Below are 22,144 nucleotides of genomic sequence, written 5' to 3' on the forward strand. Positions count from 1 at the left end.
AATAAATGTTTCTAATTATGTTTTAATAAATGGAGGTAATAAGCGACTTTAATCTTGACTATCCAGATAAAATGAAGCCTCCTTTTAAATACCACTGCATCTACCTTGCGCTCTTCTGCTGAATCCACATCCATTCCTCTCTCACCCCGCACACTAATTCTCCCCCCCGCAAACATTAACCTTCCCCTGAATCATCTACTTGCATTCCCTACTATCCTTGGGCAGTGCTTTGAAGTCTGGCTGGTGTGATTTTGATGAGATTTATGAGATGAAATGTTCCTCTTTAGTTCACGACAATGCACTGGAACTAAAATAACATTTATTGAAGTTTTAAACAAAGTTTTCCACAAATCTAACATTCAGAAAATTCCTCTGGCAAGTGTGTTTTTCAGAACCAGTAGAATAATGACAGATAATTGGTTTGAAATTCTAACCCTATATTTCTGTCTCCAGACATTATAGACTGCTTTTGGTCGCACAAAGGACTTTGGGATTTCTGCACTGGTAGTGGGGTTATTACTTTATTGAATTTTTGCTTATTATATGTACCAACAGGGCTGTTACACCGCTTTAAATAAGAATTTATTTTTCCCGCGCTCGGTACATATGAGAATGAAACACCATTGACTCTTGGCTACCTGATATTTCTAGCATGAGTCTGTTTTTATTTCACATTTCCACAATTTCAAAAAACTCTTAATAGAAGTCTAACATTAATTTACATTGTCTTCAATCTTTTGGCATTTCTCATCAATCAGCGAGCAATAATGAAAAAACCAAAAACAGAAAGTGCTGGAGGCACTCAGCAGGTCAGGCAGCATCTGTGAAAAGGGACGCAGTTAATGATTCAGGTTTGAGACCCTTTTGTTACATCTGCTGTGATGAAGATGTAAGTTATAAACTGAATAATAAACTGAGTGAGATGAACAAATGAGTGGGTGGGTGAATCATCCTTTAGATTAGATAAAGCTACAGTTTTTCATTTGGAGAGTTGACGTAAGATGTGGGCATGTGATTATCACTCGTCATTCGGATAGAAAAGCCACTACTTATTCTTCTGCTGTTTGAATAGATGAGGCTCGTTCTTGAAGAAATACAAACCTAACGGTAAAGTATTTGCTAATGATTATCTTTTGTCAGAATGAGAAGGGAAAGATAAACAATACCTTAGGATGTGGTTTCATTGCTATTTGGTTGAAAAGATTTTGAACACTTTTCTATTAAATCATACTTCCTCAAAAATTGCAGTGCCTTATAGAATGTGAGAATAACTAAAATAAATTAGAAAACATTTCTCCTCACCCATAAATATTTATGTCTGTCTGGGTTGCTTGTGCTGTGGACGAGTGGAGGGACTTTTACCAGACTGAATTGGTACTGGATTTTTAATCTCCTACATTTAAAACCCCATTGGCTTTGTCAATACTGAATGATGTAACAGTAGCCTAATATTCTGTTACAATCAATTCTGGATTTGAGGGAGAGAACAGGATTAATGATTACTTGGAAAGGCAGGGACTAACTAACCAGAGACCCAACATGGCTTAGTCAAGGGAAGATCCTGCCAATGTCACATACAGAGATTCGGTGAAAATCTTTATTTTGCTCTCCAGGCCAATCAGACCATGCTGAGAACAATAAAACTATACCCAAGTAGAACAGGTAGCTGAGAAAAACAAGCAGAATGCAGAATATACTGTTATAGCAACTGAGAAAGTGCAGATAAAAAAGTGCAGGGCCGCAACAAAGCGGTCTGGGAGATCAGGACTCCATCCTTATCTTTTGAGAGGTCAGTTCAAGTCGGATAACAGTAGGATAGCAGTTCCTGTATCAGTTGTGACGTGCTTTCAAGCTTTCAAGATTCAATTTTTGAAGAAGTAACACAGAATTATGATGAGGGCAGTGTAGTTGATGCAGTTTACATGAACTGCACTAAAGACCCTTGACAAGGTCCCACATGGTTCTAAAGGTTAGTGTCCATGGGATCCATGTTGAGCCGCATCTAATTAGATCCAAAGTTGGCTTAGTGAAAGGAGACAATGAGTGATGGTAGAAGATTGTTTTTGTGATTGGATTCCTCTGTCTGGTGGTGTTCCACAGGGATCAGTGCTTGGATCTTTGCTGTTTGCTATATATGTGAATGAGGGAGGCGTGATCAGTAAGTTAGCACATGACGAAGATTGGTTGAGTTGTTGATAGTGTGAAAGGTAGGCTTAGGCTATGGGGTGATATTGATGTATGGGTGACATGGCAGATGAACTTCATTCCAAATAACTCGGAGGTGATGGATTTTAGGAATAACTAGACCAAGTGTGACCCGTTGGGTCCCGTCCCCTCAACGCACGGTTGGGGGGGGGTTGGCCTGCGGCGTCACACACACACTAACCACCCCCCCACGTACACACTAACTACCCCCCCCCCGCACACACTCAGACACACTAACCACCCCCCTTGATATTAGGGGAGGGGAGAAAGAGGAGGGGGGGTAGGGGAGAGGGAGGAGGGAAGAGAGGAGGGGGGAGAGAGAGGAGGGCGGAGAGAGGGTGGGGTAGAGGGGGAGTGGGGGAGGAGGGGGGAGGCAGGGGGGAGAGGAGGGAGAGCGGGGGCAGGTCATGGGGGGGCGGAAGCTCGTGGGGGGGATGTCAGCTCATGGGGGGGCTGCAGCTCATGGGGGGGGACGCGCTCGCGGGGGCGGCAGCTCGTGGGCGGGATGTCAGCTCACAGGGGGATGTCAGCTCGCGGCACGCAGAGCCGTTGTGACGTCATCAACCAAAGCCGCTCGGTTTTATTTTCAAAGACATTTCAGATTTGTGAACATTTTTATTAATAACTCAAGAAATAAAGCACAACATTTTCAGGTAAGCCGATTTTTTACTCCAGGGGGTAAATCTCTCCCGGAATATGTAAAATGTTTCCCGTTATCGCATCGTTTCTTCGAGTAGATGTGATCACACACAAACAAATAAATACACACACACACACATCCACATCCAAGATCAGAGTTTTATAGTGATAAGGATAAGGATAATAAAGCTAGGAGGAAAGGAGGGGGGAGAGAGGGGAGAAGAGAGGAGGGGGGAGAAGAGAAGGAGAGCAGGGCGGCAGCTCGCAGGGGACAATGGTAGAGTCCGAGGGAATAATGAGGAATAGATAGACATTTAGGATCCAAATCCAAATATCCTTGAAGATCGCTATGCAGGTTTAGTGCTTGAAGATGGCCTTCATTATTCAGGACATTGAATACAGGATAAGGTAGGTTATGCTCCAGATTTATAAAACATTGGTCAGACATCAGATGGGGTACTGCATGCAGTTCCAGTCACCACACTATGGGAAAGATGCGGACGGGATTCATCAGGATGGAGTTTCAGCTATGAGGAGAGAAAGGAAATGCTACGTTTGTTGTCCCTGGAATGGAGGTAAAGAGGGGAAATGATTGAGCTATATAAAATTACAAGGGGCATAGATAAGGTAGCCTGCAGGAAACGTTCATCATAACAGAGATAGATAACTCTGGCGGGCATAGATTTAGGGTAAGGAGTAAGAAATTTGTCAAAAATCTGATGGAGATCTTTATCACGCAGGGGGTTGTGAGTACCTGGAATGCACTGCCAGATAGAATGGTGGAAGCAATGGATTCGACAGCATTTATGCAATGTCTAGACAAGGAAATAATATAGGTTAAGCATAGAAGGCTATGGGCCAAATATTGGAAGATGGAATTAATATAATTGCACTTATGTAGGGCATAACCTGCCTGGATTTGTCATTCTATCTCAGTACATGTGACTAAATAAACCATACCAATCCAATAATACAGATGGGTGCCTACTGGTTGGCATAGACGTGGTTGGCCGAATGGTCTGTCATCGTGATTATGATTCAATTATCTAAATGAGTAATGGTGAAGCACATTCCCCATGCAAAGTGAACGAAAACAGAAACTCATTGGAATTTAATCCTCAGTCCTACACTTCTTCGTTATGTGGCAATGTTTACGGGAGTGGGAGTGTGCAGGGAGATACCAGAGCAGTTTGTTGACTTTTCAGTTCTTATTCAGTGAGTCAGATAATGGTGAGTGTGCACTATTTTTTTTTAAAGCAAGGAAAAGAACTGACAGTTACATAGCACCTTTCACAAGATCAGCAGGACCTAAACTAAAATAGTATTTATGACATGTACGCATTGTTTTCATCTTCTGCATTCCAAGGAACAAGGATGGCTTGCAGCCATTCCAGTTATATGTGTTCTGAGGCTGCAGACGTTGTCATTGATGGGCTGGAAGTGCTTAACAGGCAAGAGTTTGTGGAAGATCTTTGCCATGCTCCCGTGGCTGAGGCTCAAATTGCGCAAAGAGCTGGTCCCACGCCTGCATTTAGTCCATATCCCTCCCAACCATTCCTATCCACTTTCCTTTCCAAACGCCTTTATATGTCCTAATATGTCCTAATTGTACCCATCTCCACTACTTTCTCTGGCATCACCCTCTGTCATAAAACGATAGGAAGAATAATAACCTCTAGGTTAGAGAGAGAGAGGGGGAAATCAGTCAGGGATCTTGCTCCCCATCACATCCCGGTGACCTATGGATTTAAGACAGAGGTGGTATCAGTCAGGATTCCTAATCACTCTCCATCACTGTCCAGTGATCCCAAGATTAGAGAAAGTATGATAATGCCCCTTGAAACATTTCCTCTATCCTGGAACTGTATTGGTGAATACAACTTGGAGTAGGGCAGGGAGCAAGTTAGTTGACCTTGAGGAGAGCCTGGGGATTTTAACTTGGACAAGGATGCTGACACTAGTTTGGCTTTCCTGCCAATGGATTTGGAGGATTGAATGATGACACTGCTGGTGTAATTTCTTCTGAACTTTCACATACTTGCTGTAGGTTGTCCGTGTCAGAAACTTGTGGGAAGCCACAGATCACTACTGCTCAAAAGTGTGCAAATGGGTTGGAGGTCTAGTTCTTTGTTCACCCTTTTTTTTCTCAATTATCTGAAGGCTCTGCTGGCACTCTGGACATAGTAGTAAATTTCAGCATCGATGTCTGCCTTCACCAAATAATGATTTTTCAAAATATGGATAGTGATACGTTTTTGAAGGATAAGGACAGGGTAGTTCAAAAGGGGCAGTTTTTTACAAGACACTTATTCAAATGTTTACTCTTAAGTTTCATACATTTGTACCCTTAAGTGGAAGTCAATTGTTACGGGATAAACATGCAGCCGTTTCTGAACGCACAAATATCTGCGCACTTTATCTCAATGACTGACATTAGGTGATCTTGGTTCTGGAGTGGAGATGTCAGGGACTGAACCGGTTCTTGTTTAATCTGTACATTCACATCATTCCAGTATTCAAGACAAGATACATATAATTATCACATAACTTATCTGCTCTTACTGTATATACTATACATCAGTTAATAGTAGCAGGAAAGCATGGTAGCATGCATTTTAACCATTTTGCTAATGGAACTGTGACTTAATGATCTGTGAACGTATATCCAAGGATCCTTTGTTCCTCCAGACTACTTTACATCATTCTGTTTATCATGTAGTCCTCTGCCATATTCAATCTTCCCAACTACTACTATGTCATACTTCAATAATTTTACAAGGATGTTGCCTGGACTATTTTGCGATTATGTCTCGCTTCTCTGGATTAAATTCCATTTGTGACTTTTCTGCCCAACGACCAAACCATCTTTATTCTGCTTCAGGTTGAAGCTTTCTTCCTCACATTTATTCACTCAGCCATTTTTTTGTTAGATCTGCCACCACCATCATCGATTTAAGTCTAACTTGTTAATATGTATTACAAAAAGGAATGGACCAAATAGTGAGCCCTTTTGAACCCTATAAGTGACAGCCTTACAGTTTCAAAAGCATGTATCAACTTTACACTTTGCTTCCCACAATTGGACCAATTCTGAGTCCAATTTATCATTCTTCTGTATATTCCATGGGTTTTTACTTTTTAATCTAAAGGACACAGAACAGTGCCCGTTATTCCTTAATTTGCCAACTTTTTTATTCAATGCCCTGACTGATGAAGGCAAGCTTGTTGTATTTATTCTTTACCATTCTATCCACTGAGATAACTTTCAGAACCTATGGACTTGCACCACAAGATTATACTGCACATCAATGCTTATAAGTGTCCTACCATTTAGAAACATAGAAAATAGGTGCAGGAGTAGGCCATTCGGCCCTTCGAGCCAACCCCGCCATTCAATATAATCATGGCTGATCATCCAGAATCAGTACCCCGTTCCTGTTTTCTCCCCATATCCCTTGATTCCATTAGCCCTAAGAGCTATATCCAACTCTCTCTTGAATTACATCCAGTGAATTGGCCTCCACTGCCTTCTGTGGCAGAGAATTCCACAGATTCACAACTCTCTTGGTGAAAAAGTTTTTCCTCATCTAAATTGGCCTACCACTTATTCTTAAATTGTGATCCGTGGTTCTGGACTCCCCAAACATCGGAAACTTTTTTCCTGCATCTAGCCTATCCAATGCCTTAATAATTTTATGTGTTCTATAAGATCCTCTCTCATTCTTCTAAATTCCAGTGAATATACTGTAAGCCCAGTCGATCCATTCTTTCATCATATGTCAGTCCCGCTATCCTGGGAATTAACCTGGTGCACCTATGCGGCACTCCCTCAATAGCAATAATACTGACACATGGTAATTTGCTAGAGGTCCTATTAAAATGCATGCAGACCACATTAAATACCTTGCCCTGATCAACTTTCTCCTTACCTCAAAAAATGTCGTTAAGTTAGTATGATAACTTGGCTTGACAGTACCGTGCTGGCCATTGCTGATTAATTTGTGTCTTTGTTATATACTGCAACGTAGTGTAATAATTTGTTTGTGAGATGAATATTTGGTAATTCTATCATTTATCCCACCAAAGTAAGCCATAATTATATCATGTGCAAGAAGAAACTGCAAACGCTGGTTTAAACCGAAGATAGACACAAAACCTGGAGTAACGGCGGGACAGGCAGGATCTCTGGAGAGGAGGAATGGGCGATGTTTCGGGTCAAGACCCTTCTTCAGATCCTATATCATGTTAGTCTCCACCTGATATCAGAATCAAATTATGAGATGATTGAAGTGTTTGTAAAAAAGTCACTGGCTCAAATTATTCATTTACCAAGTTGAAAACCTCAAGTTATTACTCTCTAATAAGTTTTCAATGCATTTTCAAGGTAAATTGTCATCATTATTTGGGTAAGATCTTTTCTTTAAAGGGTCCCCCTCATTCTCATTTGACTATAATCAGCACCAGCAAATCCTGTCGCATGAGCATCAAACAGGAGAAACTCATCTGATTTCAGATTTATGTTAATTTTATTCGATGTTTAACTTTGAGTTGCTTTCTTAATTGTAGAATACATTTAATTTCAACAACAGTAAGCCACACTAATAAGTAGGATTTGCGCGGTTGCATCTTTTGTTACACTTTGACTAACAAACATGGACCATGTGACAAACAATCAATGTCTCAACTATATTAAATTTGCTATTGGTTTAATCCGCAAATAAAGAAAAAACATTGGTTTTCCAGACCAAGCATAATAACCCATGCAGAAATTATTGCAGAAGCTGAAAAGAAATCCAATATACAAAGCTGTGTAGCAAGGCCAGAGTGAGGTATAGTTCATGATTACAACACTGAAGAAAATTGCTGAAATTACAGTTTCCCAAGGAAATAATAAAAAAGCTTCTCTTGCAAGACATTTTGAGGGAAAAAAGCCATCTGAAGTGGAATTATTGTTCTGGAAAAAGCAATATAAAATCTCCAAAGATTGAAGTTGTTTTTACTTCTGATAATAGTTGAGTGCCAGCTAAGAATAGGGTAGATAACTAAACCTGATGGGCCTCAAGATAAAGTCTAAAATGCCATTGAGGGTTATGTAAAAACAAGGAACTTAGATGTTGGTTGACAAAAAAAGACACAAAGTGATGGAGTAACTCAACGGGTCAACGAGCATCTACAGAGAACATGGATAGGTCCGGACCTTTCAGACTGCTTTGTGGTGGAGGGGTGGGGAAGGAAAGCTGGAAAGCTGAGGGGGGGGGGGGGGGGGGGATAGGCAGACGGTTGGACAAAGGTCAGGGATGAAAGGATAAAAGATGCATGATAAGGTTAGAAGTGTTGGGAATTATAAAGCCAGAGGAAGGAATGAAGGTGGAGGGTCCAGGAAAAGAGGGGGGTAGGAAAGAAAGGGTAATGTGGGGGGAAAAGGAGAGTGATGGATTGTTGGAGGTTGCCTCAAATTGGAGAATTCAATGTTCATACTGTTGGGTTGTAAGTTACCCAAGCGGAATATGAGGTGGGGTATCTAAACAATGACTCTGATGCCTGACCCAGTTTTCTGGAGTTCTCTCGTATTCAGCATTGTTGGCCTCCTCTACACTGAACATCCCCAAAGTCTTGATTCTTGCCACCAATGGTATGCTTAACTTGCATGGCAAAATCTGAGCTTTCACAATGCGTAAAATAGTCAAGATGTCAGCCATCAAATGCGATCTGATGGGTGGATTTCCAATTGCACAAATGTTGCTTTGCACGGCTCTATGCTGCTATGGATAGGTTCCATGCTGTAGAGATACCTGTGCAAAGTTTTTGCTGCATGTTATAGTGCATCTTACCATTGCACGCACGTTTTCAGGTCAGCCTGCCAAATTACTCTTTGTGCACATAAGTTATTTTTCTTCAAAATAAGTCCATCTTCATTGGCCTACCCCTAAAGTCATAAGCTCAGTCATCTGCAACAGGATCCATGTAAACCTTTTCCTAGAGAAATTGTGATTTCCTCTCTCGGTTTGCCTGGCTTGTGCTCAGGATTCATCATGTGTAGAACCCATCTCTAAACAAAGCAGTATATGAGCTGGTAGCTGGGTGTTTTAAATCATGTCTTTTTCCCTGTTCTCAAGATATAACTATTTACCTGGCCATAATGAAGTTCTTGCATTTCAGAAATGAGAAAGGCTTAAGGTTGAGTGGAAGAAAGGGAGAATTAGAGGTACATCCAACTATAGCTTGCAAATCAGAAGCGATTGTGGCATTAGGGGAAAGTGAGATGTGGGAAGTAATTTTAAGCCAAGTATATCGCTCGCCGTGAACTCACAATTACAACATATATACGGTGCCGTTCATGATGGTGGATTTGTGTTCGAGCATCTCTTTGCTGCTGCATTCCCCCGTAACTTTCAGTCTGAAGAAGGGTCTCAACCCGTAACATCACCCATTTCTTCTCTCCAGAGATGCTGCCTGTCCCGCTGAGTTACTCCAGCTTTTTGTGTTTATCTTCACCTGTTGAGTTTAGTTTATTTAATTAAATTGTCCCTGAATCTTTCTGGAAGCATGTGTTTCCACACTTCTATACTGTTTGCCCGAAAGGAGAGATGAGAAAAGGCAGTGGGCAGTATGACTCATCCTTGATTATGCTGCTGGCTTTGTCGAGGCAGCGTGAGGCATAAAAAGAGTCAATGGAAGTGAGGGTTGGTTTGTATGATGGTCTGGGCTGCATCCACAATTCTCTGCAGTTTCTTGCAGTCTTGGATGGAGCTGTTCCCAAACGATGCTGTGATGCATTCCGATGAAATACTTTCTGTGACACACCTGTAGAAGTTGGTGAGAGTTGTTGGGGACATGCCAAACCTTCTAAGCCTTCTAAGGAAGTAGAGATGTTGGTGTGCAATTGTATCCCCAACTGTGTCTTTTGTCAAATCATTGTCACCTCGATAACAATCCCCACCGTCTGTAGGCACACTAAACCTTCCCTTTTGGAAATGCTTCTAGGATTTTAAGTAATGTAGACTAGCTTCAATTAATGTTGACCAATCATGCAATGGGATCCTTACCAATGGCGAAAACGCTATCTGGAGCACCAATAATGTTGACTGATTAAATAAATTAATACATCAAACAGGCTCCAAGATTTGGCGACCTAACCGAATCAGAGGGAGAGAGGGCGGGTGTATTAAGTTTAACTCACTGAGTGTTGGTCACATTGCTAACTGTAAAAAATGTTGTTAGATGGCAGTTACTTTTGATTTAATGAATCTCTGGGTAGCATGTTAATCATTCTACATGTCGCAGTTTGAAATGATTCAGGCATGACGAAATGACATATGAATGCTAATTTCCTGCTGCTAGGTACTTGAAGAGCTTAACAAAACGATCTGAACATGGGAAGCGACGTTGGCCGTGCCTGCTTTACACATCCCTGGGAATGATTCATTCCAAACGATACTTTTACAATCGCGTTCCACTGTTGCCATCGTTACTCGACAGCAACATTCTTGATGACATCACAATGACACCTGTCCCGGCCCCGCCCCCCGCTGCCACCAGCAGCCATTCATTAATTTCAGGAGGCGGGAGGCGTCAGCGCGTAGTGACGCAGCAGTAGCAGCATCGAGCGGTGGGTTCTTGCAGGAGTCAGTCAGTCAGCCAGCGAGCGCGATACTGTAACAGTGCAGCTACCTACCTACCTACCTACCTACCTACCCAGCTACCTGCCTAGCTGCCTGCAGTGGAGTTTCAGCGGTGCATGGTTCACGTATACAGCGGGGGAGAGAAGACCATGTCCAAGTACCACAGGACGCCCGCCAGAACTATGGACAATCTTATCGAAGTGAAGAGCAAGGTAGAAGGTGTTAATTGCTGGATGTATTATGTAACTTTCAGCATTTTCCTCAGTGCTAGATTGAATGCGTGCTTTTTTTTTTAAACGCCGCGAGTTTTTTTTTATAATAAGCCAAGGTAGCTCGGATTATGTAACGATACAACAAAACGGTCTTGGTTCAACGGATCGTTCGCTTATTTTCGGGATATTTTCCAGGGACTGCCTGTGTTTGATCCGTAAATGCGTGCGGACCACAGTTGCTTGCGCCGCGCTGTTCCTCGGAACGAATTGATCCCGCTATTGATGTAAACAAACCTCACCTTAAAAAAAATTCCAAAGCGTTTGCAACGGTTAAAATATGACGGGTTTTTTTTTGTTATTGCGGCTATTTAATATTTCTGCCAATGTTCTTCCCTCTCTGGGCACTCTAAGGCGACGGTGCCCGTTTCTCGCCATCATCATTCGCATTATTGGCTGTTAATATTGGAGCCATATTTAATGATATTACGTGTTAGAAAGAATTTGAAAGGTTGCGCTTAGATTTGGTTTTAAAAATAGGCAGATTATAAATCTAATGTTTTTGGATTCGTGTATTATTTTCACATACATTGGAAGCCTGCCTGGTTACGTGTGTTTAGAGAGACGCAGGTGCTGCAAACTCTTCATTTTTTTTTCTCCCCTCACAGTTCGATGCTGAATTCCGAAGATTTGCTCTAAACGTTCCAACGTTGGGGGTTTTCAGGAATTTTACCAGCTGATTCAAGCCGTCCATCAGATCCCGTACGTGGACGTATTGCTGGGATATACCGACATCCACGGGGACTTGCTGCCCATCAACAACGATGACAATTATCACAAAGCGGTCTCCTCTGCCAACCCTTTACTGCGAGTCATCATTCAGAGACGGGGTAAGTCGAACGCAGGAGCTCCCTTCTATTGGCGCCTGAATTATATCCCATTTAAAAATAATAACAATCTCTAGATACATAACTGATGTCTGATGGTGCCTTGGCATTTTATGTGACTTATTGTAAACTGTGTATAAATAGTCGCGGCTCTTTAAGTGCTCAACGTGGTGCGCCATAATCACTTGTCTTTTTAAATGTAGGAGGTATCTTAACACCGACACCTCTGTGCACTGAACGGTTTCCGCTATGCAAGGAATTCGGTTAATCTTAACTTTTTCTAAAGAACCGGGAAAGGAGGGGGTGAGGGGTGTCGGGAGAAAAGGTCGTGGCGTTGTAAGGCACTTACAATGAGATCTATTTTTAGCAAAATATTTCTCCATTATTCATGTCCCCTTGTTTTATCTATTTTTAGCACAAACAAGGCACATTGACTCATCGCTATTGGTGCCAGAAATGGGTGCGTTAAATAGCTATGAATTGCAGGTTGAGCAAGTAAACGTGGTCTTGGTTCCTGTATGGTAGTATATAGGTTACATATTATTTTTATAGTGTTTACTTTTTTTTTAAAAACCTCGTGCCATAACAACCATTACGATTGTCCAGATACAAACAATTGCATTTTCATTCCACATGTAAATCATGTCTTCATAAAGCCTAAGTTTTCAAACTGAAGGGGGAGGTAAAGTTAGATTGGAATCGAGGGGGATTACCTCGGATATGGAATGGAGCAAAAACCTCTTTGAAGCTGTATTGCAGAAATATTCTTGCCATTTTTGCGATATAATCCTAATATTTTCCACTCTTCCCTTCCCTTTCTATGGGTAGATGAAAATGGTCAGTCTCCACATAAATCAACTTTGTCGTGGGCAGCAAACTTTGAAACAATTAAAACAACCTCCTAATCAGTTCTTTTCCTCCCACAACCCTAACTGTATTATCACTAATTGGAGAACAACACAGCTGAGGGAGTCCCAGCTGCTAATTGCTTTGCCTATGTGGTCTGCAAATGATAGACACAAAATGCTGGAGTAACTCTGCAGGACAGGCAGCATCTCTGGCGAGAAGGAATGGGTGATGTTTCAGGTCGAGACCCTTCTTCAGGTTTGCGGATGGGTGGCCCATGATGCCCCTTCTAAACTTTTCATTGATGCTATTGTAGTCGTCTCTGGAATGACCTCCAGTATTTTGTAAACAACAAGGGCAAGGTGGTTTCATATCCTCTGCAACCCATGAATTGAATGTAGTTTTGGATTACAATGAGTGCATTTATTTTGAAAATTAGATCTTTTAATTGCATGTTCTTTCTGTTTTGAGCTGCAGTTGCAGTTCCATTAGAAGTCCACTTCTTGTGAATGATTTTGATGATAGATGCAATAAGCATTTTTTTTCTAATGTTAGATGGGATTGAATTTACACCACATAATGATATTGGTCGCGGGCTTTACCTTTCTGAATGTAGAAAATGTCAAATAGTTTACGGCTGGTAAAGTTACAGCCTCAGCGGCAGTGACCTGGGTTTAATCCTGTCCTCTGGCACTGTCTGTGTGGAGTTTGCACATTTTTCCTGTGACCACGTGGGTTTCCTCTAGGTAGTCCGGTTTACTCGTGCGTCGCAAAGACGTGCTGTTCTGTCGGTTAATTGACCTCTTTAAATTTTGACATGGAAAGTCTAAGTTTAATCAAAGATTCCTAACTTTCTATTGCTCATATATGATTGATAATATTTTGATTAAATCAATGAGGCTTATGCACAAAATTGTTTAGATATTTATAATGTAACTAGACTAAGTGCAGACCCGTTGGGTCTGCTCCCCCAACGCAATATTCCACCACTCACCTGTTCCCCCTACGCAACCCGTCCCCCCCCCCTACGCAATATTCCACCACTCACGCATAGCCCCCAACTGTGCAGGCACAGCTCATTTCCCTCATCCGCCAGCATTCCCTCCCCTTCTTCACTCTTCCTCTTCTTTCCCCTCTCCCAATCCCTCCCTTTCCTTTCCCCTCCCCTCCCTCCCTCCATAACTCCTCTTCCCTCCCTACTGCCCTCCTATCCCTCTCTCTCCACTCCTCACCTCCCCCTATCCCCGCCACTATCCCTCCTCACCTCCCCCACTGCCCTCTCCCTCTCTCTCTCTATTTCCCCACTCCCCCCTCCTCTGCCCCTATTCCCCCTCCTACCCCACTCTCCCTCCTCACCTCCCCACTTCCCCCTTCCCCCCCTCTTCCTCCCTACCCCCCTCCTCTCCCTCAACCCCTCCCTCCTCACCTCCCCAGGATCTTTCCCCTCCCTCTCTCTCCTTTCCCCCAACCCAGTCACTCCCACCCTCCATCTCTCCCCTCCCTACCCCCCCCCTCCTATCCTTCTATCCACAACCTCCCTCTATCCCTCCTCGCCTTCCCCCACTGCCCTCCGGTCCCTCTACTCCCCACTCCCCTACCTCCCCCACTCTTCTTGTAGCACAGGAGAAAGGTGAGTAAGGTGGTGAAAAATCGTAGCTCTATCATGTACTGTTTTAGCGCAAATAGAAAAAAATGCAAAACCGGAAGAGTTTTAGTTATGTATAGATAGATAGATCCCTCCCTCCTGGTAAATAAACTTCAAAGGTTATTGCTGTATTATCTTTTATGCCAGCCAGGTGAACGTAGTACACACATAAACTTGAAGCGAGATGAGCAACCATTTACTTTAACTTATTAATTTGCAATCCCCAACAATAGGAAAATTCCTGCCTTTACCAGCACTTAAATCTGAATACGTTGCTTAGCACAATGTTATGAATAGGACATTTGAATTCATGTGATTCCATTGATCATGTTAATTCCTTTAAACTTGAGTTTATAAGTTTGTTGAATTCCAGGGTTGCAGCCACAACGGTTCTCTATTCTTTCGGTCAAGCCCATGACAGGGGATGATGGAGGCCCCGCCAAGATGCTGCTTTCACACTCTATACATTTCAATATCAAAGTCACTTTGAATCTTTTCCACAATCAATCACGGACACTTTGTGCACCATCCATTTCTGTGACACCTTCACCTTTGTTTACCTCCTTGTGCAACCCTCAAATTTTCTACAAACTTCCTGTTCTCTCCCGTCCGCGCCCCCCCCTCCCCAAGGAGCAGCCATTTTTTAAAATCAAATTTTACTTTTGCCTATGTGACAAAATCAAGTGTTCACTCGTAGTTTTATTATTTCTCCATTACATTTTAAAGTGGATTGTATTTTTGGGGAAGTGCCAAAGCATTTTTATAACAAAATGCAAAGTGATTAAGAGTTGCTAAATCATTGCAGACTGAAGAGCTGAATCCGAGTTTATTAGTGTACTTGCTTGTGTTAAGTGCTTTGGGATCTTTCTCTGTTGAAATATGCTATATTTGTCGTATTGCTCCTGGGGTAGGGAAGTAATTGCATGAAGTGTATCAGTAAGCTGCAATTTATCTTTCAAAACTGTAGGTGATCAAGTCTGATGTTTGCTGATGACGCAAAGAGTCACAAGCTTGGTGACTTCTGACCTTTTAAAAGCCAATGGCACTTTGTCTTCAAGTGCTTCAATTAGCTAATGTAGCAATACTGTGGACATAAAACTAGGCAGCAGGAATGATTTAGTGTGTCTAATGGAATTCCTTGATAGTTGCAAGATTAAATGTGGTTGTGCTCTTCTTCCCAACTTCTCACCAATTCACAATAGTTGAATGGCAGACTTTATAAAATTTCCAAGATGGTCAGGACGATGGACCTGGGAATTGTGGCTTGTGTTCTAAATCTCGCCTGAGTTTGTGGCTAGAAATTGGTCTATTCATTTCCGATGTGATTAGAAAATTGAGTGTGTACTTATGAAGGAGGGAAATATTCTTTTTGGCATACAGCTATAACTGGGAAGCAAAATATCTGATCATGTGGAGGTTAAGATGAAGTACATCACAAACTTGGATATTGCCATGCTATAAATTTATACAAATAGGTCCCTTTCTGGAATTGTTTATTCAGATTTATGGGTGTATCAGTGAGCGTTAGGTCTCTGTAATGTGATTGTATTTTGTGGCCACAGATGGATTTCTCAACCCTTGATGTCATTGCTTTGCACATTAAACTGGCATGGAATCGGTTTAAAATGTTGGTATAATTGTAAAACTGTCTCTCTACTACCTGTGATCATGGGAAGCTTGAAACTATTTTATTATGGTGTCCTGGAATGGGGGGGACTATGTATAAACACTGCTGTAATTTATTTTGGTTTCACCATGTAGGTGTAAAAATGGCCTTTATTAAAATCTGACAACGTGCACTTTAACCACATGTGATTTTTTTTATTTTTTTCCCCTATTACAAATCTCAAATTGTGGAGTACACTCGAGGCAAATAAATAAATGATGGCTCTTTGTCCCAAACATTATGGAGGGCACTATTTACTTGCATTGACCTGACACTTTGATTTAGTTGATCAAATGTTCAGGCAGTCCAGTGAAGTAGTGTATATTGAAGACAATTTATCTGAATCATCTGTGCCATTAATACTCTTGTCAAATCTTATTTGTATTTTCAGCTTGTACAATTCATATGCAAATTGTAAACAACGTTTTGTGGTTCACCAAATAAATTCAACGAATAATTTAATTGAGACATCTATTGGTATTTTTGAATGCAATATTGCGACTTGCCTTTTCTCACGGTATACTGGTATTTCTCGGATGGATGCCAGTTTAGGTCTAGATTTGGATACTAATTCAAAAAATGTTTACCTCATCTGTGGCACACAATAACTTCTCATTTTGAGCTTTTATATCACTGGATTTTACTAGTTTTAAATGGTACCTTTAGTATTTCCTGAAAGGCAGGCACATGTAGTCTCTGCTACATAGCAAGAAATTGTACTGGCCACTTTGTACACAGCAATGTGGTAATTTGGTCAAGGATTTGGCAACTAATTTGCATTTTGGAATATTGGATTTTGCATGCATCTGGGGAAATACAAGTGGCTTTATTTGATATTTTATCCAAAGGATGACTTCTAGAATGCAGCCGCCTGCCCCCTGCCAGTAATGCACTTGAGATTTACGATAGTTTTTTCCTCTTGGTAACCCGAGTCCAAGCCAGAACTTGGGTGACAAGTGCTGGCTCTTGGAGAACAATAATTTCATGTTAGGACATTTAAATGTTAAAACAATTACTTGATTGTTAGCATTAACTCGCGTTTTAAAGATGTGTGATGAAAATCACTTGCTAAATTACTCATTTCTAAAATGACTAGAATCACTTGAATAGACACAGAGTACTGGAGTAACTAAATGGGTCAGGCAGCATCTCTGGAGAAAAAGGATGGGTAATTACTGTTTTGGACCGGAACTCTTCTTTAAACAGTGTGACCCGCTGAGTTACTCCAGCACTTTGTGTATATATCGGTATAAACCAGCACCCACAGTTCTTTCCTACAGAAAATCACTTGGATGTCATAGAAACATAGAAAATTAGGTGCAGGAGTAAGCCATTCGGCTTTTTCGAGCCTGCACCGCCATTCAATATGATCATGGTTGATCATCCAACTCGGTATCCTGTACCTGCCTTCTCTCCATACCCCCTGATCCCTTTAGCCACAAGGGCCACATCTAACTCCCTCTTAAATATAGCCAATGAACTGGCCTCAACTACCTTCTTCTGTGGCAGAAAGTTCCAGAGATTCACCAATCTCTGTGTGAAAAATGCTTTTTTAATCTCGGTCCCAAAGGATTTCCCCTTTATCCTTAAACTATGACCCCTTGTCCTGGACTTCCCCAACATCGGGAACAATCTTCCTGCATCTAGCCTGTCCAACCCCTTAAGAATTTTGTAAGTTTCTATAAGATCCCCTCTCAATCTCCTAAATTCTAGAATATAAACCAAGTCTATCCAGTCTTTCTTCATAAGACAGTCCTGACATCCCAGGAATCAGTCTGGTGAACCTTCTCTGTACTCCCTCTATGGCAACAATGTCTTTCCTCAGATTTGGAGACCAAAACTGTACGATGTCTGATGCATATTTTTCGAAACATCGTTTAATTGCATGGTAAAGCGCAAATTCTAAATCTCTTGTTAATCAGCTTTTTAGTTAATTTGCTATGAAGTGGGAAATGATGCCTTTTTCTAATGACTCTTGAACACCCATTGATAACTTGTAAAGTTCCCTGCTAAGTGAGTAGAATGCCATATGTACATTTGTTTGAAAGCTATGTGAAAAAAAAAAAATTGTGTGACTATCAACATGGAAATTATTTTTCTTACTTGATATTGATGTAACTTGAATAAAGTTAATCTTTCAGTTGGACACTGGGGCTTATGCATTCCACTTGAGATGTTGGTGTGCTTTTCATGTGTATGAATAGCCATTGCAAGTAGCAGTTTTGCAAATACAATGTGCTTATTGCAAAAGATAGACACAAGAAGCTGGAGTAACTCAGTGGGTCAGGCAGCATTTCTCTTGAGAAAAGCAATGGATGATGTTTCAGTTCAGGACCCAACTTCGGACCCTGAATGCAAGCCAGTTTTCCTTGAATGCAAGTTTTTAATTTGCAACTAATTTGCATCAGTTTTAATAGGCCAATCTCTTTTTAGAACAGAACTATCTGAGTTCATTTCTACAAATGTAGGTTTGATTAACTTCAGGCTTGTAAATCAAATTGGAGGCGTTGGCATTGGTATCAAAAACTTCTTGGTGAGATGAGAGAACTTGTTGGTGGCAGTGTGGAGAATAATGGAAACTTTGAATGTTAGTAAAGTGTGGTTAGTTCATTAATCAGTTCATTTCTGTATGCTCTCAGCTGGTAACAGCAAAACTCCATCTAACGATGAGAATTACCTAACAACATTGGGTTTTTTGAAGTAAAAACTTCACTCACAACCAAATACTTGTATGTTTTTGCTTGGTACAACTTTCAGGGAGGTAGAAATAATAATTACTGGAACAGGATCCCAATGAGCAGTTCTTATTACAAAAGAAAATTGGGAAGGAAATCTTGTTTCCAGATTTAGTTTTGGGACAATAAGACCATGTCCACAAATTAGCAAGTTTTCAGAAGTCACACTGACCATTCATTGTGTAGGCCACATCTATACAATAACAAAAAAAAGGGCATGTTACCACTTGAAATATCGAGGATGAAGTAATTTGGCATAGCTTTTTAAAAACAAACCAAAGCTATTTTGGCCTTGGATACTATGTACTGTTCACTATGTGGGGACAGAAGACCTGGCATTATTAAAGCCCTGTCCCACGGTACGAGTTCATTCAAAGAGCTCTCCCGAGTTTGCCCTGATTCGAACTCGGAGATTTACGGTAATGGCCACTTGTCGGTACTCGGGGCTCTCGTGGACGTTTTTCAACATGTTTAAAACTCTTCACGAGTCTTCCTGTGCTTATCCGCCATCAGCAAGTCTTCCCGAGTACCTGCCGTTAGAGTAACGAGCCGCTAAGAGACGTCCCCGAGCTCCGACGTACCCGCTATGTTCATTCTCTGTGCATACCACAAGTTTGGGTTTTTTTGGGTTTTTTTTTTAACTCGGTAGAGCTCTTGGAATGAACTCGTACCATGGGACAGGGTTTTTAGTTTATCTTTTTGGTTACCTTTCATATTTGGTCAATTAGATTGACTTGCATGACAATTTTCACCCACGCGCACCAAAAAAAGGCGGCTGTCTTGATTTTGGGGGAGAGGAGGGAAATGAATTAATTGTAAAGTCATGGCTGATTTTGGTCCACAAAACAAGCAAATCATTCGCTAAAGTTTAGAAGTACAAGTGGCAAGGTTGTCCTTGGTATCCATAAGTTTCTTTTACATGTTTACATTATTTTTTCTTCTGAGACCTTGATGGAGAGAGAAGGGAATGGAATGGAAAAGAAACAAGTCTATAACAATGCTAAGCAGAACATACTGCACTTGCATAGTAAGTTGATTAGTACATGTGGAGGGACAATATTTTGCAACAGAAGCTGTTTTTAATTTATTTGGGGGCAACACCAGGTGATCAGGTTTATAATGTGCAACCTTGTATTAAATACAGCAAAAGGGCAGTTTGTATCGCACACAAGCTGTTAACAACAATGCAATCTTTGTGGTTGCAGAGCGAGCACCAGGTTTCAGTACAAAGTTGACCATTGGAAACAACTAGTTAAAGTACTTAGAATTTTTTTTTTCCACTTGTCCTATCCAATATAATTAACACAAACAGGTTAATGTTCCTTTCTATTTTAGGTATCTGAATATGCCTTCCATCAATATTTGTTTTCCTTGAGTAAGTGGATTCCCAGTCTGTATGTTTTAATATTTATTATGGTTGCTGTGTAACTCCTACAGTTGGGAGTTACCTTGCTGCTTTTCTAATGGACATAATGTCCCATTTTTTTTGTGGAAGAATTCTTGCTCTGTTGCCAGTGGTCAAACCACATTCCAACAATCAACTTTTTGACTTGGTTAATAACACACTTTGATGGCGTTCATCTACTCTCCTGGAGATAATGCGAGGCTAAAATATTAGTGCAGTGATGTAGTGTTGCAATGTAGTAGGCACTAACCTTTGGGTGAGATGTTAAAGTGCAATATGTAGATATAAGATCCCTCGACACTGCTCTGTAGAGAAGGTCTCCCCCGTCTTCTCCCCAAATCTTGATTAACATGGGTGACCTACTTATTATTCCAAGGTAGATAAAAATGCTGGACAAACTCAGTGGGTGAAGCAGCATCTATGGAGTGAAGGAAAAGGTGACGTTTTGGGTCGAGACCTTTCTTCAGACTGATGGGGGCAGGAAGAAGAAAGGAAGAGGCAGAGACAGTGGCCGCTGGGGGATCTGGGAAGGGGGGGAGAAAGCAAGGACAACCTGAAATTGGAGAAGTCAATGTTCATACCACTGAGGTGTAAACTACCCAAGCAAAATTTGAGGTACTGCTCCTCCAATTTACGTTGGGACTCACTCTGGCCATGGAGGAGCCCCAGGACAGAAAGGTCTGATTCGGAATGGGAGGGAGAGTTGAAGTGCTGAGCCACCGGGAGGTCAGATTGGTTATTGCGAACTGAGCGAAGGTGTTGGGCGATTTGGTGAAAATCAAGATTTAACAAATTTTCAGACATGCCTTGCCTGTTTTAAGATTTTGTTTCCAGTCATGGAGTTTTCATGTATTGGTTTCTAGCTAACTCAGAGTTGCAGAATCTCCTCAAGCATAAGGTTACAAGGAACTAATGGAAGTGATCTTTGAATATCCCTCCCAAAATAAATGCCTACAAGATTCTGAAAGACATTGAACAAATCCACTTCTGGATCCCAGTTTATCCCCACTAAGATCCAATGGCTATTTTGACTATCTGCTTGGTGATCATTTCCTGTTAAATATCACAATGGCAGTTTGTTTTTTGCTGTTTTAGAAATGTCGTAACTATTTAAATGTCACCGGTACATGATGTCCAGAGATTGTGAATGATAACTCTGACCCCAAGGTATGCACAGTTCCGTTTATCATGCACATGCTTCACTTTAAAAAAATCCTCGTTTAACAGGTCTAATTCTGAATTGGCTCGCACACTGTTTCATCACTACAGGCAGGCAAACTGTTAAGGTGTATATTGATCTTTTGCTAAAAAAAAGAAGATGCAAAACTTAATCTGCACTTGTTCTCTCCAATACACTTCCAGCAAAAGGCTCAGTAATTAGGTGATTTAATTCAAAACTCCTAAATTGAAAATGCAGATGTCCCCTGTACAGAGCTGGGGTGAGCTATTGACCTTTTAGTGGACAGCAATTTAAATGTTTTATTAACTGTCATGCTTAATTTTTCACTTGGTATGATAGCTTTAAATTGGATCTCCTTAGTACTTATTTTGGCCCCCTTAATAATCCTGAAATTTAATAATTCTGCCATTGGTTGTTGCATCTTTAACTGCCAGGGCTCTAAGCTCTGAAATTCTCTCTATCATGATCCACTCTTATAATATTCAATCTTTAGGTCACCTGCCACAACATTTCCTGTTGATTCAGTGTTCACACTGTTGAGAAAGGCCTTGACGCTTTCTATATTAAGTGCACAGCATTGTACATTGTTGGAATTGTAACCAAGCTACACCATATGGTCATTTATTACACACATTTCGACTAAAGTTTCTGCATTAACTATTCCCTTTTCCTGCATGTGATTCGACTTGTCTTCAGGGACTGTCCAATTGACCAATTATTTCTGCCTGTTCTAGTCCCACACGGCAAGTTTCTCATCCCTCTTTCTCCCAAGTCCTTCCAACAATGAATGCCATCCTAATTTGTACCTGTAAATGTGCCTTCATTTCCAAAAAAAACAATTATACATGTCATCCAGTTTGTAATTTAAAAAAAGCACATGGCTACTGCTGGTTTGACCGATAAAGGCAGATTATAGATTACCGAATGGAGAATTTGTGTTGAGATTTGATCTATATAGGCAATTTTAAATGTGGGCAATAGAGATGGGTGAGAGGGTCTTTTACCAAATGTAGAGGGTGTAAAATAGGATTAGGGGACAGAGTACAGTGGATGCATTGAAATTAACGGCAGCACCACTATAATGCTGCCAAAACTAAATTGAGTT

The 22,144-nt window shown here is 41.1% G+C and overlaps 1 protein-coding gene across 1 annotated transcript in view; it reads left to right on the plus strand.

Annotated features, from left to right (window-relative positions):
• The first annotated feature begins 10,237 nt into the window (after positions 1–10,237).
• The window catches only part of pard6a (par-6 family cell polarity regulator alpha), a 56,416-nt gene continuing 44,509 nt past the window's right edge, over positions 10,238–22,144 (plus strand). The window contains 3 exon segments of the mRNA XM_055648476.1: positions 10,238–10,678; positions 11,344–11,373; positions 11,376–11,565. Coding sequence (XP_055504451.1) covers positions 10,583–10,678; positions 11,344–11,373; positions 11,376–11,565 — 316 coding nt within the window. The 5' untranslated portion in view covers positions 10,238–10,582.

This window comes from Leucoraja erinacea, chromosome 17 (assembly GCF_028641065.1).
Source record: "Leucoraja erinacea ecotype New England chromosome 17, Leri_hhj_1, whole genome shotgun sequence".
NCBI lineage: Eukaryota > Metazoa > Chordata > Chondrichthyes > Rajiformes > Rajidae > Leucoraja > Leucoraja erinaceus.